This window comes from Fusarium solani (assembly GCF_023522795.1).
Source record: "Fusarium solani strain SB1 chromosome Unknown bctg00000005, whole genome shotgun sequence".
NCBI lineage: Eukaryota > Fungi > Ascomycota > Sordariomycetes > Hypocreales > Nectriaceae > Fusarium > Fusarium solani.
The window spans coordinates 2,639,605-2,662,143 of record NW_027072153.1 but is presented as its reverse complement, the minus strand read 5'-3'; the positions used below and the strand labels follow the sequence as shown (position 1 = coordinate 2,662,143).

Here is a 22,539-nt window from a genome sequence, read left to right as displayed (position 1 = left end):
AGCAAGAACAAGTAAATTATCAATTATTCCACACATAAGTCGCCTTGAATCCAAGTTGTCATGAACAAGTAGTGGCCAAGAAACCTCATCGTCGGTTGGTGTCTTCCAAACTGTCACAGGAGAGACACAAGCAACCGCTTCTCAAGATAGGCATTGTTTAGGATTAGGACATCAGTTTTTAGATCATTTGATCCTGTCAGATAATCTTGTACATAAACATGATATCATGTTTGCTCCAGTGACGTCTTTAAGAATCTTCGTACTCCACACAAAAGAAGAGGTTCCAGTTCAATGACAAGACGAGCGTCAATCCAAAGATATCACTCGGTCCGATACTGATCTCGTCGGACCGACATGCAAAGAGGCACAGAGAACCCCAGCGAAGGCAGAGATGGGATTTGATATGAATAATATTATTCTTTGTTATGACAATTTATGATTTGTTGAGTCTTGCGGCGAGGCAGACAGACTGGACCTGCCTCACTTTAGGGTACGTCACTTTGTTTTGGTGTAATATCATCAACACCGAAACACCACGATCTAAGATCACCAATCAACCGGTTCGAAAACAGCACAAAAAAATTGTAAAAAATGTAAAAAGAAAGCTGGTGGGCGACTGAGAGCGATGCTCCCGCCAGGGCTTGAACCTGAGACCTTCGCATTACCGGATACTCGGAATGAAGTATTAGTACGACGCTCTAACCAACTGAGCTACGGAAGCCAACCAGCTGTTGTTGAAGGGGGGCTCTGTTGTCAGGCACCAAGGAAGGCCTGCACCGGACTGCGTTTCTCCCATGCTGAAGCCCCTGTATCGTGGACGGCCGTTGGTTGACAACGCATGTGAGTGGGGGAGCGGAGCGCCGGGAGGGAGCCTTGAAGGACTTCCGGAACCTCATCGCGAAGCGGGGTCGAGGGGACGAATGGAGGCACTGGTGGGGTTGGGATCTCGTAAGGACTACGTCCTTGGTACGTGATGTAGGGCCTCGAATGGCGTCCAATTGCGGGTGAAAGGGACCGGACTCGGACCAGCCGATGAGGTAGATTGCAATTGAGTGACTTTTCGGCGCCTGAGAAGACACAATTCGTGACATGACGAGTTTCATCACTGACGGGGCGTCAGATCATGAGAAGCCGAAGACTGACTGACATCAACTCATGTGCCTGACGGATGTTGGTCCGATGCTGCACAAGCAAGCTTCGGCATTGATGAAGCAGTGCAAGGCATGGTGATTCTTCACCGCACCCAGGCTGCAGGAAAGCCGTTCGGCATGTGCGTGTTAGAGCTAGAATTCAAATAAACCGCCATTGTCTCCCTGCTGCCCATGTCCTCCTTCATGACGAAGTCCAGTGGCCTCTCGGGAATGTATCACCGAGAGCTGGTCAATTGTAAGCTCATGACCAGTCCGCGCTAGTGATGTCGAAGCTCCGCCAGAGGTAAATTGAGATCATGAATAGTGTCAGCACAGGATGTGTGCAATTCATATGACCCTGCAACGGGAAAACACGTTTCGGGGCTACGCAAGTGCGGCATATCGAGATTGGCTCTCGCCGGCACTGCAGATTGCATGAGTGCGTTAGCCCGCGCGGTTGGCTTCAGTTCGTGACATTGGGGTTTGGGGAGGACCGGGAGAGTAGTACCAGCGGGCAGACTGCCCGGTGGTGCCCACCCCCATCATGGCGCGCCAGCCAACCGTGTCCCTCACGATGTCCAAGTATGCGGGGGAAATGGGGTCACACGAGAACAAGGTCAGCGTGTTGCCAGCGGCGACGAGTGATGGCTCCCGATCGATGTGCTCCAAGGCCCAGAGCGTCCCGCATGTTTCCGTCGCGAGCCCCGAGGCGTCGGCTACGGTAGGAAGAGGTCTCGGCAATGAGGACATGATATAAGTCGGCTGCCCCTCCTCCTGACGGCGACCTTGGTGTGCTTGATTTCTGAATCCAGACAACTCCTCCACTCTTCCCACTAAACGTCGTCGTCGACATCATCGCTGGGTCGTCCGTCTCCCTGTCAAGCGTGTAAGTCGAGCCACTCTCCATCGTCGCAAAGCAAATCCAATCCCATCCACTGCAATTGATCCTCCAATGGGGCCGCTGTGCCGGCGACTCCACTTTACCACCGAGGAGACATATACTTGCACTCTCAACAACGTCAACGAGCTGCCGCTAGCTAGCTCGAGTGAGTCTGCTGGGGAAGCCTTTCCTTGTTAATGTCTTGGTGCGATGGGGGTGTCTGCGCCGGTGTCGGGCTGTAGCGGAGCCGGGGTGGGCGAGGCGAGAGTGAGAGAGAGCCATGAGAGGAAGAATGAGGCGCGCAGAGACAGAGAATGCCAGACAAGAGACATATCGGCCGCGAAGCCGCCGGGGAGACACCGGGCATTGACGCCTCCGGGGAGCAGATCCGGGCTGAGGTGTGCGGTGAGCATCTTGCATCCGGGTGAGGCGGAATCCAATCGACTCACTTGTTGATGCGGTGAATCGGTCAACATCTCAGCCCATTCGCAGCTCTGGAGCTCCCCGAAGCTCAAGCAAGGACCCTGAATCTCAGACGATTCCCGACAGATGTTCGTCCTCGCCAATCGAGAGGCATCGTGTTGCGAAATGAAATTGAGGTTGACGACTTGGCGAGATGAAGAGATCCGCTCTCTTATCATGCCTCTGGTCTGTGTCTCACCGACATGACGCTGTTGAATGTAGAAACAGCTCATGGCCTGAACTTGATGAACTCATTCCGCTGGCGCACAGAGCATCCCCTGGAAGGAGCGTGGGATGCCCCTCTTGCCCTGGTCCTGTCTGCCCCTCCCCGCCCCTGTTCCTGCTTGCCTTGCCCCTCCCTTTTGCTCAACTTGTTTGCTTTATCGATAAGCTCGACAGACAGAAAACCCCGCGCAACGCCTCCCATCTTGGACCTACATCACTGACAACCTCTCTCGCTCAACAGATTTTTCATATTCTTTATCCCTCGACCTACTTGAGTTGACCTCATCTCGATCGATTCTTCCACCTTTACAATCACACACAACACAGCAAAAATGGGCGTCCAAGATGTTCTGACCCGCAAGACCGGCGTCATTGTCGGCGACGATGTTCTTCGTCTGTTCGAGTACGCTCGTGAGAACCAGTTTGCCATCCCCGCTATCGTACGTCAGACCGAAATACATGATGAAAAAGATGAAGCTAAGACTATCTTGACAGAACGTCACCTCTTCCTCCACCGTCGTCGCTGCTCTCGAGGCTGCCCGCGATGCCAAGGCCCCTATCATCCTCCAGTTCTCCCAGGGCGGTGCCGCCTACTTTGCTGGCAAGGTATGTTTCATAATCATTACGAGATGTTACATCAAAGCTCACGAGATGTAGGGTGTGAGCAACGGTGACCAGGCCGCCTCCATTGCCGGCTCTGTCGCTGCCGCCCACTTCGTCCGCTCCCTCGCTCCCACCTACGGCATCCCCGTCGTCCTTCACACCGACCACTGCGCCAAGAAGCTCCTCCCCTGGCTCGACGGCATGCTCGATGCCGATGAGGCCTACTTCAAGGCCAACGGCGAGCCCCTTTTCTCCTCTCACATGATCGATCTCTCTGAGGAGTCTGTTGAGTGGAACGTCGAGACCACCGCCAAGTACCTCAAGCGTGCTGCCCCCATGAAGCAGTGGCTCGAGATGGAGATTGGTATCACCGGTGGTGAGGAGGATGGTGTCAACAATGAGGACGTTGACAACGCCTCCCTCTACACTCAGCCCGAGGACATCCTCAACATCTACAACACCCTCTCTGCCATCTCCCCCTACTTCTCCATTGCCGCTGGCTTCGGCAACGTCCACGGTGTCTACAAGCCTGGCAACGTCAAGCTCCACCCCGAGCTCCTCGGCAAGCACCAGGAGCACGTCAAGGCCGCCATCGGCTCTGAGAACCCCAAGCCCGTCTTCTTCGTCTTCCACGGCGGCTCTGGCTCCTCCAAGCAGGAGTACCTCGATGCCATCAGCCACGGTGTCGTCAAGGTCAACATGGACACTGACATGCAGTTCGCCTACTGCTCTGGTATCCGTGACTACATGGTCAACAAGAAGGACTACGTCAGCACCGCTGTCGGAAACCCCGACGGTGAGGACAAGCCCAACAAGAAGTACTTTGACGTAAGTTTCGAGATCCAATGCTGGTTTCTTCTGACATGTACTAATATGCTGTGTACAGCCCCGTGTCTGGGTCCGCGAGGGTGAGAAGACCATGACTGCCCGTGTCGCCGAGGCCCTCAAGGACTTCAACACTGCCGGTACTGTCTAAATGTCGATAACGACGTTTCCCGGTTACTGTAATATCCCCAAGACTGGGACACGATGAGTGATGCATCGCTTGAAAAAGGAGGAATCCAAGGGAGACTCTTCCCATCGTTTGAAGTAACAATTGCTGTCCATTGTCGGTTGGGGCATTATGAGTCGACGAAAGTAGTAAAATAATGAAAAAAAGAAATAGATGATGTACAAAAGCCGACTGTTTGATGGTTTTCAACAGTTTGTGATTTGACTGTATTATCTTGTCAGTGGTGATTGGCGCGATCATGACAAGGGCTCGACAACAAGACGCAAACCAAAAAGCCTAACCCACGACATCAGTTCGTTCAAACCGTTTCATTAATCGTGGAACGTATATAATGTGTTGTTAATATCGTACACGTGCAGCCTTGCTTCCCTCAAGGGACGTCATGGGCTCTTCACAGGCCGCTCCGCGCATCACAAGGAAACATGTGCCGAGCGCTGTGTATTGTGTAAGCTATGCCCACCTCTTTTTCGACCTGCCTCTCCCTCTTTGCGCTTCTTTTGTTGCCATTAAATCCACCGCCGTAACCAATTGCCGCTATCGTTGCTGTCACATCGAGATGGCTGTGGGCGCAACTACCAGCCCAGCAACTCCTTCTCAATCTTGGCCACGTCCTCGTCTGTGAGCTCCTGGGCCGCCTGGGCCTCGGCCTTGGTCTTGTCGAATCGCCAGAGTCCGCCAGTCTTGTCGGCGTCTCCGTCGACTGGCACGCTGACGACCTTGCCGAGCTGCTGGAGGACGTCATCCTTGCCCTCGACGGCGGTGAAGTACTGACGCTCCCAGGTACGGTCCTCTGAGCGCTCCTTGGCGCGCATGTCGCGCTGGGCCTGCTCAATCTTGCCCTTCTCGATACCAGTAGTGTCCATGTCACCCTTCTGGATAGCTTCGGCGACACGAGCCCAGGCGCGGCGGGACTCAAGAGGATGCTGCTTGTCGATCGGGGCTACCTCGAGCTCGGTCTGGGCAGTGTTGACAGCGTCGTAGGTGGCCACAAGGGTGGACTTAGAGTTGGTCTTGGCGGGACCCGAGTAGATCTCAAAGGTCTTGTTCCACTGGCCAGTCACGTTGAAGAGGACCTCCTTCTCCTTGCCTGTAGGGCTAATAGTGGCGACAATGGTATTCTTCTTGCCAGAAAGCCAGCCCTTTCCGCTGTAGTCAATCTTGGCGGTATAGCCGCTGGAGCTGGTGATGAAACTTGAGCCATCAAGCTCTACAAAAGGAGCGCCGAAAATCAGACCCTCGATGTGGAGACCAGGAAGGGTGATGAGGTAGGACTCGATCTCGCCCGAGGGCAGAGGAACACGCAGGACGGCGTGGCCGATCTGCTTAACAATAATAGTGCTCTTAAAGGTGGCCTTCTGAGCATTATAACCCTCCAGCTCGATACCGGTCTTGTCGTTGCGAATGCAGTAGGCGGTAGCAGGAGGGTGATGGCTGACCTGCTCTGAGACGAGCGTGGTCTTGCCGGCCTCGTCGTTCCAAGATCCGAGGAAGAGCTCGCCGAGGAAGGGGTTTAGGGGCTTCTTCTCGTTTCCGTACTGCTCGCTGCGGCTGGCATACTGGTGCTTGAGTGTCGAGAGGAACCACTTGAGGACGAGCATGGCCCGCTTGGCAGGATCGGATTCGGCAGCGGGAGCGGTCAGGACGGGAGGGTGCGTTGCCCAGTACGCGGAGAACTCAGTGAGAGACTGCGAGGAGAGGATGAAGGGAGGGGCGGTAAGGGAGGAGAGGTCGCCATTGAAGGATGCGATAGACTATAGAGAAAGTCGCAAGGACGAGGGTTAGCAGCTGGAAACGCGAGCGCTTGCTAGTTCCATGGAATCGATGATTAAGGAGTATAGTTACCTTGACAAAGGCGGACCAGCTGCTGCTGTTCGCCTGTGACTGCGAAGGCGTGGTGGTTCCAGACATGATTGCTGATCGGCGATGTACCTATGCGGAGGAAGAGTTGTCGAGGTTGGATGTAGGGTTGTCGCAATAGGAGGTTCTGAGAAGCGGTCTCGTGTGGTTGAGCGAGGGGCCCGATCGCGGATTGCGGGGTTGGTGGCAGGGAAGAACAGCAAGTCAAGACGGAGCACGCGGGGCACTTTTTCTACTCCAGCTGTAAGGGACCAGATGTTGGGGGGTTCCTGTTGGTTGTCGGTGTACGTCGGAAGTCAAAGTCTCGGTTGGAGGATGCTGGATTGAAGCTCTCGGTGACACTTTCGGAAGGTTGGCGGTTGTGGAAGTCTGAAGTCAGTTTAAACTGCTGCTTGAACCGGTTTCAAGGGAGAAAGGGGCAAATTGAGCTAGCAAGAATCAAGGTGTAAGGGAGAAGAGCAAGACAAGCAAGACAGGAGGAGGCACATTGATTGATTTGCAGTCGAGATTCACATTAGGCGGACAAGGCAATAAACGGGTAATTACTGGCTGATCACGAGACCACCTGTTCATCAGTAGAAACCACCCCTAGACGGGCTCAGGGAGATTGAGATGCGCCCATCACGGATCATGAGGATATTCCCCGTAACTAGGAGCGAAGCGCGGCTGTGCCCGTTCCCAGCCAGAACCCATTACGTCAACACAAGACACCTCTTTTTGACGCCTTGGTTGGGGGGGGGGATGGTTGGTTGTCATGGATGCATCGCCTGTTCTAGCGTTTGATGGGCGCGCGCAAGGGGGACGGGAAGGAAAAATAGTCGGTGGCCTCCCCCCAACAAGCAATTTTTGCTAATCAAACATCACGTCACTTTTCTCGCGGCCCGGAAACGCTTCTTCCCGTCCGCCACTTTGTAAGGGCCCTGGACTTCGGTGTCCAGAACGGTGGATTTTTTTGCTTTGCTTTTATCATTTGTGAGTTTTTTATCCACGGGGGCGATTTAGCTTGAACGGGCAACACGCGACACCCCACGAGGGCAATGGCTGGTTTGTGGGGCTGGTTAAGCTTGGCGAGTTAATCGTAGCTTCACAGATGAATGAACAACTGCTTGGGACCTAGTTATGCAGAAAACAACACGAGATCGTATTCTTTTTCTTATTCAGAGGGGTCCATGGCGAACAACCCTTGATACAAGACCCCCATCTCATCACGTTTAGTGCCTCGACGTCATCTATCCCACCCCTGTCAAGAGATCTTCATCTTGTATGCATCCTCGGATGCAGCCATTTACACTTGCATCTTGACGAGACAAGGGCCATGGACAAAGCCCGTCAATCTCAAAATCAAATCTTTTGTGGTATCTCGTAACTAAACTACAGCTTTTTTGGTATACACTAAAATATACATTTCTATCATCCCGTCGTCAAATACCCATCCATCTAAACCTTGGCGCCAAACATTGTACTGTACCCAATTAGCTGTACTTCCATCCCTCAATCAACTCCGCAACCTTGTCCAGTCCTCGTTGCATCGCCATTCCAGCCGGTGTTCCCTGTCGGTACCCTCCTGCGCCGTCCCGATCCTCCCAAACATCCCAAACAGCATTCGCGTGGTATTGCTTAGCTCCCTTCTCCAGTAACATCCTCACACCCCCCATGTGACCGCGGAGAGCCGCATAATGCAACGCCGTTGCGCCCCTATCGTTCTGGTGGTTGACGTCAATGCCCTGCTGGAGTAGTACCTTGAGAGTCGCCTGGTTGGCTGACGCCTCGAAGAGAACTGTATCCCCATGCGTCGTCAAAGCCTTCGCATTGGCCCCTAGTCGTAGCAGCAGCTGAACTGTTGAAAGATGGCCGTGAGAGGCTGCTACTGATAGCGGTGTTCGTCCAGGGAAGATGGTGCTCTCGAGAGAGGCACCGGAAGATACAAGTCGAAGTAGAATATCATCTCGCGCGTGCTGAGCGGCAACATGAATAGGCGTTGTCGGTGGCTCGGGCACAAGATACTCTCCATCATCGCCATAGCTGGTTGTGGGAGTCATTTGCAGACCAGCACCCTGCTCTAGGAGCGCGCTCACCAAGTTCATGTCACCCAATTTGACGGCGTGAGAGAGCACGCTCATACCATCAGGCCCAACTCGCTCAACATCAGCACCAAGCTTGATCAGACGAAGAGCGCTCTGACTGTTGCCTAACTTGGCTGCCACTAATAGGGGAGTTTCGCCCATTTTGTCCAAGAGATCAATAGGGGCCCCTGATCCAGCCAGCAGTTGAAGCACATAAGGCTTATCCTTGTGTGCCGCCATATGCATAGGCGAGTATCCAGACTGGCCTTGTGTCGCTGATGGGTCGGCTCCTTTGGCAAGGAGATACCGGACAGACTCATCGTGTCCCGTCGCGGCTGCAGCGAGGAGCGGCGTGTTGCCGTTTCTGCTCGACCCGTTTGGGTTCGCTCCGCTGTCGAGGAGGACCGCCGTGATGGGGGTGCACCGTGAGCTGATAGCCATCGTCAAGGGCGTGTGCTCTCGAAGTTTTCGATCGACGTTGGCACCTCGCGACACCAACACCTGCGTGAACTCTTGATTCCGCATAGAAATGGCCAGGTGAAGCGCCGTCTTACCATCCGGTAATCGCACCTCCAGATCCGCGCCAGCTTGTACCAGTCTCGTTGCTGCCCCCCATCGCCCATTTTGGATCGCCAAGTGCAGTGGAGTGTGTCCTTCGTAATCAACGAGGTTGAGGTCTGCTCCAGCGTTGATGAGAACGGGCAATGTCTCGTCTTCGAGGACGTCCGAGGCAGCGGAGTAGTGAAGAGCTGAGCGTCCATCGTTGTTAACCGCATCGATGCGTGCCTTCATGTGAATCACAAGAGTCGCAAACTGCTCCGAAAACCCGCACTTGATGCCCCTCATGAGTGATGTATCGCCATCAATGGTTGGCTCGTCCACGTCGGCGCCAGCGACAATGAGAAACGCAGCGATAAGCATGTGTTCTTTGTCAAAGGCGCGATGCAATGGAGAGAGCATTGACCCAGGTAACATGATGTTTGGATCAGCGCGCTGAAGCAGGATCTCAAAGACGGTTGTCTCATCGCTCCGTTCGATGGCATGATGGAGTTCGTGCGCAATCTCGTTGCTTCGTCGATAGGTCACTCCCGGAGGTGGCACAAGCGTATCCAAGAGCACCTGAATCTCAGTAGAGTCGCTGACTCTGGGCAGCACCACAGACCGTTGGTTGGGCGCTGTGAACCTTCGACCGAGGCTTCGCAGAGCCTCATCGACGCCGACATCAGGCTCAATCACTCGACGCCTGCTGGAGACATCTTCACTAAAGCTATAGCCAGCCCTGGGCGAGTGTTAGGTTGAACTTGAAAGATAGTGGGTTACTTACCGAGTCGCGGTGTTGAGGAGAGTGTGAAGAGAGGCTTGGTGGGTTCGGAGTCGCCCAAGTGACTCTTTCAACGCCGCCTCATTCCAGACGATAATGAGTTGCGGCTCTGTGAGATGAATGCCGCTATCTCTGTCCGGTCCCTTGATGCGCTTGAGGGCTACCCTCAGCTCGTGGACATCCTTTGAGACTGAGTAAACGAATTCGTTATTTGACGCCCGAACAATATCTGCGCCGCCGTCAATTGCCTGGCTGAGGTCATGTAGCCTGCCGAGCGCGTCTGTGATGGCCCGACATTCCTTGGCCAGCGCCGACAAGGTTACCGGGCTAGTGTTGAGGCAGTTGGCGAGGCCTCTGCAATCGTCCGAGAGCTGGTCGCATGTGTCGATCAGATCTTCGAGGCTTTCCTTCTCGACTCGGCTTCGAAGGGGATCCATCCCGAGGCGATGGAAAATTTGATGGTAAATGAAGCAATCAAAACCACGCGCCAACAAACTGCCCAAGACTTGCGCAGGAAACCTGGGGGTAAAGTACGATTTGACAGCTCTAGGACGCCCACTGCCCCAGCGGATCTAGGCCGTGCTTCCCCGTGCTCGTGTTCGTGCGCTACAAGAGGGTTGAAGCCTCAAAGCAACAGAGTGACGACTGTCCGCGCTCTACCTGCTGCACACCGTCGTCACAGGCCGAGCTAACCCACAGGCACCCAGAGGCCCGAGAAGCAGAGCGAGTCGGCTTCTGGTCCGGTACCAAGGCCAACATCATGATTGTTAGCGTGGCTGCGTGGCAGATAGGATCCTGGGCGTTGCAGCGCAGTTAGCGCGACTCGTGGAGGAGCAGCCACCACAAACCGTCACCCAACCATTTGGGTCTTTGCCGATCAGCACCTAGAACGGCCTCGAATCGGCAGCTGAGCCAGGCTTGCCGGGTGACGGAGCCTGACAGTGGCGTCTGCGCCCGCGTCTTGCTTGAGTCGCTCTCGCTGCGTCTTTTTTCACGTTGGTAGGCTAGAAGGATCTTTAGCTGCATGGGGAAACAAGGCCGCGAGAGGCATTGTTGACGCTTCCATTGTGGTCAGTCAATTTGGTTCAATATCATGACGGTTGTTGCTGACCTCGAGGGCACTGATGGAGTGGAATTCTGCCGTAGTCTCGTGCGCAACGGCGAGGCGTTACTTGGTGCCGCAGATTCCGGCCGCGAGTGGTCCCCAAGCCCATCTTCCATCACCTTCGTACGATGTGGCATCAAGCGTAGCGCGGCTAGAATCACAGGTGGCTATTTGGTTTGATTGGTGAAACTGGTCAGGCTGAGAGAAGATCAGTTCCTGGCCTTGAAAGGCTGAACGCATCTGCAATCTCTGGCTCCTTGCCTTTGCCTTGCATGACGAACACAACCGTGCTGAGGAACTGCCGACGGGGCGTGCATTGCTGAAGATATTGGCAGAGGTCGTGTTTCTGTCGTGCAGCGATGGATCGGGGCTACCAGGGTCAAGCTGGGGGATCTTTGCAGGGATTGTTTAATCTTGACGAGGGCGCTCACGATGTGGGCACTAAATAAAAAGCATACTAAGCGCCAGAGAGGCAGTGATCGGTTCAACGGCAGCTGTTTCAGCACTCAATATCACGAGCCTATGAATACCTAGAATATCGTAAAAATCATCAATATCAATATGCTTGCTACACAAACGTCACATAGCATTTATTTACTGTCCTTATCAATCTACGTCTCATTGATGGCAATGAAACACACCCCCTCTGGACCGAGAGTGTGGATGACAGCGGAATCGAGTTTATCCGGATCCAACTGAGCGGATCCGACACTTCTAGCCCCCGGCTTGGCTTCGGGTTGCGTCACTGAAGTCCCAGCCCTCCATTGCTGACTTGGACCATTTCCAACGACTAACTCGGCTGTTGTTCCCAACGCCCTGCGAGCCACGTTTCACGTACGCGCACTAGTATCTACTCTGTTCCCTCTACCGCCCTCCAAGACTTGCCCACTCTGGCTGGAATAATCTGGAAAGGCTCGCCGGCGGACGCTCAGCACGAGAGGTCCCAGCGGCCGCGCATTACAATGACCCAGCCATCCACACAACCGCAGCTCACTCCACAGTTTTGTTTCTCTTATGGAACACTTCGAGGTAAGTCTGGGCGGTTCCTGTGTGTAACGACGGCACAAGTGTGCAGCCGATTGACTTGAATCTAGACTTCCTGCGACTCTCGAGATCGTCGATCGACGACTCCATCACGCAGAGCCTCAATGCTCTAGTGACCCCTTCTCGATCCGGGTTCGATCCCTCCTCCACCTCCCAGCGCTCCCCGAGGCCCATTTCAAAACAGATTGACCCCCAGGCATGCTCGGAGTTTAAGGACAAGGTGCTGTTCCCGTCTTGGGAGGCGAGAGCCGAGGTCTTGAGCTACTGCGCTCTTGTGGCCGCGAGTCCAGACCCCGACGACCCCGATCGAACACTGAGGGAGCTTGAGAAAGAGAAGGACCGCGAGCGAGTCGTTAATGAGCGATTGGATCCATACTCTGGCAGATTCTTCCCACGAGAGGCGCGCACCGAGCGCCTAGCTTCGCTTGTCCGACAAGAGAGAGGCGTGGAGAACATCGTACGACATAGAACCTGGGAGGTAATACAACAACGATGTGGCGGTGATCCGTTCGACAGCTGGGAGGATGCTATAAGCATCTGGAAGAAGGAACGAACCTCGAAGCCACCGGCACAGTCATGACGGCTTGATGTACCTCTGCCTTGTATGATTGGGATAACGACTGACCACCCACCCCCTGGGTAGGGAACTTGTAAAAGATGCACAACATGGAGAGACGCATTTTATGATAGAGGACCCAACTCTTGTACGATGAATATTGTTATACGAAACTCTTCGACACAATAAAATGAAGATCAAGATTACGATTTCGTGGTCGTCATGGTCATCCGTGTAGGTTCATGAGAGCCCTGGATCGGGCAACAGGTCAGATTTCGACTTGTGTAATTCACAGGCTGGAATGCCCGTTACACGACTACGAATTACCATGCAAATTTTTCAGCATTAAGAACAAATTTACCCAACTCATTGGCCTCTTTCTCCTCATATACGGAGGCGATTGTTGCCTTCAATGAGCAGAGCTGGACAGAGTCATGGATCCTGGCTGCCCCGCCAAAATCACCACTACCTCACAGCAGCCCACCACAGACAGCCCCGAGAAATTACCGGCCTACCGCACGAATTGCTGTCCACTCCATTTCGCAGCAGTACCCTTGAGCCGTAAACATCACCCCTCCATAGCTCGGTCAAGGAAGCTGACTTTTTGCCCTTCATTTTCCTTCACTTCTACGAGGCAAGCTTGATCCCGCCCGCTAGAAGCTTCCTTGTACCTTCCACCGCTTCGCACACAGTACGCCCCTCACTCGACCCTGACTGGCCGTCCAACAGCTCGTGATCGCCGACAGCGGAACCAGACTTCGAAGCACCTGGCTCCCGACAATACCTTCCGCGTACCATATTGACTCTCCAGTCGATCGATAGTCCCCCACATCCACGATGCCGCAACCTCTCCCCTCGAAAGAGGCATCCCTCTTCCGTTCCGTCATCCGATACTATGAGGACAAGCAATACAAGCGTGGACTGAAGTCCGCAGAGCTTATCCTCAAAAAGCACCCCAAGCATGGAGACACCACCGCCATGAAGGCCTTGATCTTGAACGCGCAGGGCAAGACGGAAGAGGCATTCGCCTTGGGCAAGGAAGCTCTGACGATGGATATGAAGTCGCACATTTGCTGGCACGTGTATGGTCTTTTGCACCGGGCGACCAAGAACTTCGAGGAAGCTATCAAGGCCTACAAGTTTGCTCTCCGGCTAGAACCGGAGTCGTCACAGATTCAGCGAGACCTGGCTATCCTGCAGATCCAGTGCCGCGATTATGCTGGCTACATCCAGAGCCGAACTGCCATGCTCCAGGCCCGACCGCAGATGCGCCAAAGCTGGACGGCGCTTGCCATTGCCCACCATCTTTCTGGAAACCCGGCCGAGGCTGAGAAGGTCATGACCACCTATGAGGGAACTCTCAAGACCACGCCCTCGAAATTCGACGTGGAGCATTCTGAGGCCATCATGTACAAGAACTTCCTCATTGCGGAGCAAGGAGATTACGAGCGGGCTCTCGAGCACCTAAATACCGCAGCGAAGCAAAACCTCGATCGATTGGCTGTTTTGGAAGCTCGTGCTGAGTACTTGGAGAAGCTGGGCCAAAAGGAAAAGGCCGCCGAGGCCTATCGGGCGCTCCTCGACCGCAACTCGGAGCACCCCCATTATTATGAGAAGCTACTTGAGGTTCTTGAGATTCCTAAGGAAGACACCAAGGCCCGAAAGGCTATCTATGACGAGTATGCCGAGAAGTCCCCTCGATGCGACGCCGCCCGCCGACTGCCCCTCGACTTCCTCACGGGTGAGTGCTAGAGTGTCTTCTGGCTCTTGCGCAGAAGCTGACTAGACTACAGGCGATGATTTCAAGCAGGCTGCTGAGGCCTACCTGACCCTGATGCTCAACAAGGGTGTTCCGTCGACCTTTGCTAACTTGAAGCACCTCTACTCTGATTCTTTCAAGAAGGATACCCTCCGTGAGCTTGCTGAAAAGTATCTTAGCTCCCAAAACTCCGATGCTTCAAGTAAGGACAAGGGAGAGGCAGCAGGACTTTACTACCTGGCACAGCATTACAATTATCACCTGAGCCGCGATTTGACCAAAGCCACTGAGTACATCGACAATGCTATCGAGAAGGATCCTAAGAGTGTCGACTTTTGCATGACCAAGGCCCGAATTATCAAGCACAGCGGGGACCTGCGAAAGGCCGCTGAAACCATGGATCGTGCCAGAAAGCTTGATCTCAAGGATCGATACATCAACACCAAGGCCGCGAAGTACCAGCTCCGCAACAACCAAAACGAAAAGGCACTCAAGACGGTCGGTCTTTTCACCCGCGCAGAGACGGTTGGCGGCCCTCTGGCAGACCTTTTAGATATGCAGTCTATCTGGTTCTTGACTGAGGATGGCGAGGCATACGCACGACAGGGAAACATTGGACTCGCCCTCAAGAGATTCCAGCAGATCGCCAACATCTTTGATGTTTGGCACGAGGATCAGTTTGATTTCCACAGCTTCTCTTTGAGGAAGGGACAGATCCGAGCCTACGTCGACATGATTCGATGGGAGGACCACGTTCGCGACCACCCCTTCTTCTCTCGTGCCGCTCTAGATGCAATTGAGGTCTACTTGAAGCTAGCGGACAAGCCTTCCGCCAACGGAGTCAACGGTGCCGAGGATGAAACCGAAGAGGACGCCCTCGCCAAGAAGAAGGCGGCCAAGAAGGCCAAGAAGGAACAGCAGCGCCTGGAGCGAGAGGCTGCTGAGAGGCAAGCTAAGCAGGATCCTAACAAGGGTACTAAGGATGGAGAGGAAAAGAAGAAGGACGATGATCCTCTAGGCCTGAAGTTGGCCGAGACTACTGACCCTCTTGGAGAGGCCATGAAGTTTATCACCCCCCTGCTCCAGTTCAGCCCCAAGAACATCGACGCCCAGTTCGCTGGTTTCGAGGTCTACATGCGCCGAAGTAAGCCAAATGCTGTTTTTGGGAAACCAATCACTAATTCCTCTGCAGAGAAGTATGTTCTTGCGCTCCACTGCCTCACAGCGGCCTTGGCACTCGACCCCAAATCGCCTCGTGTGCATGAGCAGACTGTCGCGTTCCGACATCTCCTGAACACAGCTACCGACATTTCGCCCAAGGTTCTTGAGGTGCTAAAGGCCGAATTCAAGGCTATTGAGCCTTCTACGGACCTCGCCGCCTACAACGACGAGTTCCTATCTGCGAACAAGAGCAGTCCTCGTCACGTACTGTCCGCCATCAAGACGCAGAGGCTACTAGGCCAGGACAAGGCCAAGAGCGAGGAGGCGGTCACTGGAATTCTAGAAATTCCCGATGTTGAATATTCCGATGCTATTGAGGGCTTGGAGGTGCTCAAGAGCTGGAAGAGCTCACAGGTGGAGGCGTTTAAGAAGGCGGCTCTTGCAAAGTTTCCCGATGTGACTAGGCTTGCTTAAGCGCAAAGGAGACACAAAAAGATGGATGGTGTTTGAATCATGCATGTAGCACTGAGAGCATATGAGAGCTATGATGTTACGTTCTGACCATGGGGCTTATAGCGCAGCAGAGCATTGGGCGGAAAAGGTGAAGGGTGGCAGACTGGCGTATGGATATCCTCATGGAGACAGACGATGGGGACTTGGAGTTTTTGGGAACATACGGAAAAGTCGAGGCGCCCTGTAGAACGAGCATACCAATCTTGATGGTCAAGGTATATACCAATGTATAGGATGATCTCACCTGCATGTTTGATGCTGTTTATGGGTAGGAAATCCTCATTTGTGCTGCTATGGAGGATTCAACCTGGGTACAAGTCTGAGCTAAGCACTTGTCACAGTATCCATCCACACGCGGCACCAAGCATGTCGCAGGTGAGGAAATGTTGACGAGCAGTGATTCGTGCTCGCAAAAATCATACACCGCCGTCAGCAGCCACTTGTTAACGCTGCTGCAACAGTTATCGCATTGCAGGCATTTCAAGGGGGCTCCAATCTCGGAAGCGCGCCCCGCGGACGCCCGCCCTGCAACAGACATCCGCAGCGTCCGACCCCGTTCCATTCTACCTACGGCACGGCACAACTCTCCAGATTCAACACCTTCTTTAATTGTCCTTCTTTCTCCTCCGACTTCTTTTCCTTCTTCCCTTATCGATTTGGGGCTCGAATTCGCTTTTCCGATATCGCTCTCTTCTTGGCCTACTTTGCCCGCTCTTTATGCGTACCTTCTCCCGTCTCTGATTTGCGACGCTGCGCATCGCTTGACGAGCTTACGAACAGCCGCGCAACATCAACAACACGATCCTTGTATTTTCTATGTGATCGCGCAAAACGTTCCAAAGACACAATTATCGCCGACACACTTTACTTTCGGAATGGCGATGGAGAGCGACAGGACAATGGACGAGGGGGTTGGAATGCAGCTTCTGCTGGAGGGCAAGAAGACGCTGACGATTGGCGTCGATGCTTTGGAGCTCAGCGGTGCGGATGCCTCGGAGAATACCCGTGGAGGTTCTCTCCTTTTACTGATAATAACCAGACCCTGTTGCAAAGAAGTCGGGCCGCTCATCTTGTAGCCCCCTTTCTTCTCGTAAGACTCCCTTTGGACCGTCACGTTGTGCTGGTGAGGCCAGCTGCTGATCCCGTCTCCCTTCAGGACCCGTCTCGAAGAACAGTGTTCCACTGTACAACGTTCTCTGGGCCGAGCTCTTCGACAATCGCATCACCGTCGACTATGCCATACACGCTTCGAAAACGTTGATCAAGCCTGGGAAATGGTCATTTGCGCTCGCGGTGCCGGACGAGGCCGGTAGCGGCACCTCCCCCGAGAGCTTCGTCAAGACCCTCCTCTCGCGCGCATACGGCGATGCGCCTCCCCAGAAGCGCGCATATGTCTTAATCAACCCGAACTCTGGCCCCGGAGGTGCTGTCAAGAAGTGGGAGAGTGAGGTCAAGCCGCTCTTTGAAGCTGCTAGACTGCAGCTCGATGTAGTCATCCTGAAGCGCGGCGGCGAGGCCACTGAGCTTGCGGAAAAGGCCGACCTATCGAGGTACGATACTATCATGGCTTGTTCGGGAGACGGAACGCCGCACGAGATCTTCAATGGCCTTGCGAAGCGACCTGATGCTGCCAAGGCGTTGGCTTCGATCGCTGTTAGCCACATCCCCTGCGGCTCAGGAAACGCCTTCTCTTGTAACCTCTATGGATCCCACCGGGCGTCCTTTGCTGCCCTTGCTATCATCAAGGGCGTCGTGACTCCGATGGATCTGGTCTCGGTCACGTCCGGCAGCAACCGCATCATCTCGTTCCTGTCCCAGACCCTGGGCATCATCGCCGAGAGTGATCTGGGTACTGAACACCTTCGATGGATGGGCAGTGCACGATTCGAGGTTGGAGTCTTGCAGCGAATGTTCAAGAGAACGTGCTATCCGTGTGACTTGGCCGTAAAGGTCGAGATTGACGAGAAGGAGGGCGTCAAGGCGCACTACAAGCACCATGCCAGCACCACCAGTCTAGCTGCACTGGCCAAGGCCGCCGAGACGGCGCCTGCGGAAAGCGAAGGCCTGCCTGCACTTAAGTATGGTACGGTTCAAGATGGCCTTCCTGAGGGATGGGAGCTTGTTCCCTACGACAAGATTGGCATGTTCTATGCCGGTAACGTAAGTTGTTCTGAGCCGCCGATGGCCAATAACATAAGCTAACTTTGCTCAGATGGCATACATGTCGCCTGATGCCAACTTCTTCTCCGCTTCGCTGATTTCGGATGGTTGCATGGACCTCGTCACTATTGATGGCGACTTGCCTCCTTTCACAGCGATCGGGGTCCTTCTTGACGTTGAGGCCGACAAGCTGTTTGACAACCCGCATGTCACGTACAAGAAGATTTCGGCGTACCGAATCATCCCGAGAAACCAGGATGACGGCTTCATCAGCATCGACGGTGAAAAGATTCCGTTTGGACCCATCCAGGCTGAGATACACCAGGGCCTCGGAAGGGTCATCTCAAAGTCCGGCAAATATGAGGCTAAGGGTCCTGCGAACTGGGACAAGGTGGCGCTGTCGGATCGAATTCACGCTTGAATGTAAGAACGGATTGGAAATACACATTTCAGCACAAGTATGAGACAGTTGAGGAGGTAATTAGGAGGAATAAGAGAGCGGTTGAAGTCGATGATACCCATTGGAAGAGAGCATGTTCTCTTGGCAAGAATGAAAAGCCTAGACAAAACCAACTCAGGTGCAAACAATAAATAATTTCAAATTCTTGGTTCATCAAAGACTTGACGCAGCTTCCAAGTGAATGGATTGGACCTCTTTGTCAATGCCTTTAGTGAGTTGCATGCCAAATCAGGATGCAGGAACGACTGTGGATCGCGGGGCTGTCAGCGCGACCTCCATATCCAGCTCTAGAGCTACCCCACCACAAACCTCCTTCAAAGCATCTTCATTCATTCTTTGCCGTTATCTCTAGACCCAACTTCTTCAAAACCACCCTTCATTACAATCTACTGTCGTTACGAGATCCCCCGTGACGCCTACGAGCATCAGAAGCCGGATCACAGCTGCAAATCCCCTGTGCGCAACTGAAGCTCGATCACGAGATGCGTCGACGAGGAAACAGGATGCCCTCTGGTCCTTGGGGGAGACTAAAGCCTGTCGAGCAAGATCCTTTGCAGAGTGTTGGCTACCCTTCCAAGGGAGATGGAAGGTATGCACGGGGAGATGCTTGATCAGTCCATGAGAGGGGACAATGGCCCCTTGGGCTCGACGATGAGCCATCCCGCTAATCAAGGACCAGGTTACTACACTCAGAGACTCAGAAATGGTACTACAACCAGATCATAAGGCGTTTTCTATCCTTTTGTACGGATGCGGGCGAGAGAGACGAGTTGTTACGAAGGTTAGATTCGCTTGATATAAGGGCAGTCGACGCTGCCTTGGCTTCAGCCCCCCGACAACCCCCTCCTAAGCAACCGCGAGGAACGACGGTACAGTCTACCGGAGTCACAGCTACTACAGAGAGGCTTGCATCATTATCAATAGCGGGACCTTCCAGCGATGCTTCCCGTCTACCGTCTTCCGCCTCACTTCCGACCGTCGCTGAATCTTCGACTTCGGCTTCAGCAAAGCCGTCCAAGGAGATTCAACCAATTATTCCACCCAGCGGCCCATCCGACTCTATGAAGGCGGCTCTTCAGAATCCCAGCAACACCAAGGAGCTTCAAGACGTTCTGATGGCGCTTCGGAAACTTCGAGAGGGCCTCGTGGCCAGTAAGCGTGCCGATGAGTTCGCCTGCCAGGCCTACATCTTTTCTATTCGGCTGTCGATATTTGTCAAGCACCCCGAATCATACCACCCTGCCATGCTTCACCTCCTTCGATACATCGCCAAATGGCACAACATGCCACACGGTGAGCTCGCGGAAATCGCTTCCTACTACGCCCTGGATGCCGCGTGCCGGCGCAAGAACCTGGCCGAGGCGTTTTCTATCAGAAACGACTTCAAGATCAAGAACAGAAAGCTAGATGTTATTCTGAGGGCGCTTGCCCACGACAATTATGTCGCTTGGCAGAACATCAAGTACAAGGTGGACCTGCCGTTCAGCAAGCTGATGGAATGGGCAGACGACGACATGAGGCTTCATACCCTGAAATGTTTTGGAGCCTCGTACCTTAACGTGGATCTACCGTTCTTAGAATTTTGCACCGGCCGCAAGTGGAATGAGCTGAAAGAGAAGGACAGTGTTGGCTGGGAGCTAGAAGAAGAAAAGGTGACCATTCGAAGGATCAAGAAGAAGTGAGGTGCGTTTGCGGCATGTCAGCGAATATTCAAACAAAAGACGTTGGAAGTGAGCGATCTTTTCATCTTCGGGCAGATTTCTCAACTTTCAATAATAATCTGCAGCGTTTGCATCTCTTGTTTTCCCTTACTTTCTTAATTGGGAATCCACAACTCAATCTCACCACCCACCTTTTATCCAACGCATCAGAATACCCATTCGGCCATTTTTGAGAGATGATCTGTTTGAATATGAAGGTATTGTATGGAAACGGCCCCAGTTCATCAAAACGCAGACAATTCCGATTGGAGCCCAGGCTCTTCACTCAACTTCTTACCGACTTGCAGGTGGAAGTGAACGCCAACTTCACTCTTTCCTTCACTTGGCACTCGAAAGCTGTCACCAGAAGACCTCATTGAAGCACCCGCGATCTCACCATGGCTCCTCCCAGAAAGAGAGCTAGATCTTCGCGACCTCACAAGGAGGATTCGCCCGTGGCACAGCAGTCTCTCAATGCTCTTTCCGACTATCGCACCTCTTGGCTGCTCAAGTACGTCTGCTTCGCTGTATCTTTAACAGCTCTTGTAACTAACATGTTTGCGCTTCCCAGGGGCGAGGACCAAGTTATTGAGCTCAAGGTGAAGGGAGAGACCTTCCAGGTAGCCAAGAGCGTTCTCACGAAGACCTCGGAGTACTTCGATGGCTGCCTCAACAGTCAGTTCGTCGAGGCCAAGAAGCGAGTGATCGACTTTGGAGACGGCGACGATGATATCCAGCCCCGCTACCTGGGCCTCTACCTCGGCGTCGCTTATAGTCACGTCTCCATGGTCCCCCATACGACTCCTCGTCCCGCGACCAACCCTGAGATGACTGCGGCCAGAACTCCTCTCCGTGAGTGGGTTGAGGTCTACAAGCTTTGCGACCGCTTCATCAGCACCAAGATGGGCGACTACATCGAGGAGTGCATCGACGTTGCCATCGGAGACGGACACCGCGCTCTCTTCCGCACCCACGGCGACGAGGCCATCCAGCGCCTGCTCATGCGAGACTTTGCCGCCGCGTACGAGGCCCTCTACCAGGAGAACGTTGCGCAGCGCGACATGGGCAACCGCATGGTCTCTTACTTTTGCGAGGCCGTCAGCTACGGCGTCTGGTCCAACAGCATGACCACGGGCACCCTCGACGACCACCCCCGATTCGTCGCCCACGTCTCCCGTGGCTTTGCGCTCAAGCTTCTTCAGCTCGAGGGTAGCCGCAAGCTCAAGCGCAAGGAGCTGTCCGGTCCTAGCGCTCAGGATCCCTAAACTTGGGGCTTCTGGTCTATTCACAGGGTTGTCTCGGAGGAGGATGTGACTGTGGATTCGATATACTCTGAGGAAGCGGTGTGGATGGATGGTTATTGATAATGTAAACTGCCTGATATCAATGGTCAGGGGGTAGATATACGGGCCCAAGCAAAGTTGAGAACGATATGGGCAGCATCCATCCAGAGCCACGTATATAAAATGAAAGCTTTCGTCTTTACATGATTCCTAGTATGTAGTGAATGTTTGAACGCAGCTCACAGTGAATTAAGCCAGGTGAAGCCAAGTCAAACAAGAAGTGAATGCCCAGCCCGAACTGTGAAAGACCTGCGTAGATAGATTGATTGCCAAGCAAACTCGACATATTAGACCAACTTCCCAGCCAAAATAGCCTCCGAGGCCCACCCATAGCTTTCATTGCTGACCGTCTCATTCATGGGAAATTGTCAACTCAACTATACATCCACTCATAAGAGTCACCTTGGTTGGGACCCTAACAGCACTTATCACAGACTCATCATTTACTACGCATTCTACACGCCGTGTCAAGACAATGTAGCGAGGTTGTGATTAAACTGCGATGAGTTTGGGATTGGACGGGACTGAGTTGTGGTTCAACCGATCTGTCTTCTGGATAAACCTGAAACCATGCTAAATCATGCAACGTAATTAGCTTCATGACAATGCTCCTTGTCCAGAAGTGTCTCGCCTTGAGTATCGTTGAGGCTCTACGGCTAGGGTCCCGGCGGAGGCTGCTGGCTCAGACGTAGATCCCGTCCATGGGATGCAAGCTCGGGTTTCCCACCGAATGGTTGGCCAATCAAGAGGGTTGCGCAAATGGTCTCGAAGCTGCACACGCCAGTCATTGATTGTATGGTGTTTATTTGATGCTTATTTGATGCTTAATGTCTTGGAACATTCGCTTGTTCCTGGATCTGAGCTATCATCCAATCCCCCCATCCATCCACCCCCAATCTTGATGCAGTGAGGTCAACACACAGGGGGCTCCAGAGACGCCCAGCATTTCTTTCCAATCTTCTCTCGCTGATTACGCAAGGAATTCCTCGGCTCAAACTCGAGGACAATGCGTAAAAATTGATCCATTTCGTATCGTCATCGTATAAAATCGCGGAACAAGAACCCCGGTACCAGGTGAGACGTAATGGACTTCAATCACCGCGGGCTGAGAGCCAGGAAAACAGAGGCTCGACCTCGTCCAAAGTGGTCCCTTCGGAACGGCATGGCTTGCCCTGATAGGGCTTC

General features: G+C 53.6%; 10 protein-coding genes across 10 annotated transcripts; 6 read left to right on the top strand and 4 right to left on the bottom strand.

Annotated features, from left to right (window-relative positions):
- Positions 1-1,574: 1,574 nt before the first annotated feature.
- On the bottom strand, positions 1,575-1,880 carry MRS44_009281 (uncharacterized protein; the record flags this gene model as incomplete). Its single annotated transcript, XM_065621235.1, has 1 exon — positions 1,575-1,880. The coding sequence occupies one exon, from the start codon at positions 1,878-1,880 to the stop codon at positions 1,575-1,577; it is 306 nt and encodes a 101-aa protein (XP_065477307.1).
- Positions 1,881-2,204: 324 nt separating this feature from the next.
- Positions 2,205-2,705, bottom strand: MRS44_009280 (uncharacterized protein; the record flags this gene model as incomplete). The annotated part of the gene is made up of 1 exon (XM_065621234.1): positions 2,205-2,705. The coding sequence occupies one exon, from the start codon at positions 2,703-2,705 to the stop codon at positions 2,205-2,207; it is 501 nt and encodes a 166-aa protein (XP_065477306.1).
- A 324-nt stretch (positions 2,706-3,029) lies between these two features.
- On the top strand, positions 3,030-4,276 carry MRS44_009279 (uncharacterized protein; the record flags this gene model as incomplete). Its single annotated transcript, XM_046267935.2, has 4 exons — positions 3,030-3,137; positions 3,193-3,303; positions 3,355-4,128; positions 4,187-4,276. 4 exons carry the CDS (start codon positions 3,030-3,032, stop codon positions 4,274-4,276), a joined length of 1,083 nt encoding a protein of 360 aa, XP_046125503.1.
- A 608-nt stretch (positions 4,277-4,884) lies between these two features.
- On the bottom strand, positions 4,885-6,220 carry MRS44_009278 (uncharacterized protein; the record flags this gene model as incomplete). The annotated part of the gene is made up of 2 exons (XM_046284368.1): positions 4,885-6,063; positions 6,155-6,220. The coding sequence occupies 2 exons, from the start codon at positions 6,218-6,220 to the stop codon at positions 4,885-4,887; spliced, it is 1,245 nt and encodes a 414-aa protein (XP_046125504.1).
- A 1,421-nt stretch (positions 6,221-7,641) lies between these two features.
- On the bottom strand, positions 7,642-9,990 carry MRS44_009277 (uncharacterized protein; the record flags this gene model as incomplete). The annotated part of the gene is made up of 2 exons (XM_046267936.2): positions 7,642-9,511; positions 9,557-9,990. 2 exons carry the CDS (start codon positions 9,988-9,990, stop codon positions 7,642-7,644), a joined length of 2,304 nt encoding a protein of 767 aa, XP_046125505.1.
- Positions 9,991-11,620: 1,630 nt separating this feature from the next.
- Positions 11,621-12,282, top strand: MRS44_009276 (uncharacterized protein; the record flags this gene model as incomplete). Its single annotated transcript, XM_046277783.2, has 2 exons — positions 11,621-11,687; positions 11,753-12,282. 2 exons carry the CDS (start codon positions 11,621-11,623, stop codon positions 12,280-12,282), a joined length of 597 nt encoding a protein of 198 aa, XP_046125506.2.
- An 813-nt stretch (positions 12,283-13,095) lies between these two features.
- MRS44_009275 (uncharacterized protein) lies at positions 13,096-15,652 on the top strand (the record flags this gene model as incomplete). Its single annotated transcript, XM_065621233.1, has 3 exons — positions 13,096-13,999; positions 14,052-15,161; positions 15,210-15,652. The coding sequence occupies 3 exons, from the start codon at positions 13,096-13,098 to the stop codon at positions 15,650-15,652; spliced, it is 2,457 nt and encodes an 818-aa protein (XP_065477305.1).
- A 914-nt stretch (positions 15,653-16,566) lies between these two features.
- MRS44_009274 (uncharacterized protein) lies at positions 16,567-18,272 on the top strand (the record flags this gene model as incomplete). Its single annotated transcript, XM_065621232.1, has 3 exons — positions 16,567-16,702; positions 16,848-17,851; positions 17,904-18,272. 3 exons carry the CDS (start codon positions 16,567-16,569, stop codon positions 18,270-18,272), a joined length of 1,509 nt encoding a protein of 502 aa, XP_065477304.1.
- Positions 18,273-18,793: 521 nt separating this feature from the next.
- Positions 18,794-19,993, top strand: MRS44_009273 (uncharacterized protein; the record flags this gene model as incomplete). The annotated part of the gene is made up of 2 exons (XM_065621231.1): positions 18,794-18,900; positions 18,991-19,993. 2 exons carry the CDS (start codon positions 18,794-18,796, stop codon positions 19,991-19,993), a joined length of 1,110 nt encoding a protein of 369 aa, XP_065477303.1.
- A 416-nt stretch (positions 19,994-20,409) lies between these two features.
- MRS44_009272 (uncharacterized protein) lies at positions 20,410-21,276 on the top strand (the record flags this gene model as incomplete). Its single annotated transcript, XM_065621230.1, has 1 exon — positions 20,410-21,276. One exon carries the CDS (start codon positions 20,410-20,412, stop codon positions 21,274-21,276), a length of 867 nt encoding a protein of 288 aa, XP_065477302.1.
- Between the last annotated feature and the right edge of the window lie 1,263 nt (positions 21,277-22,539).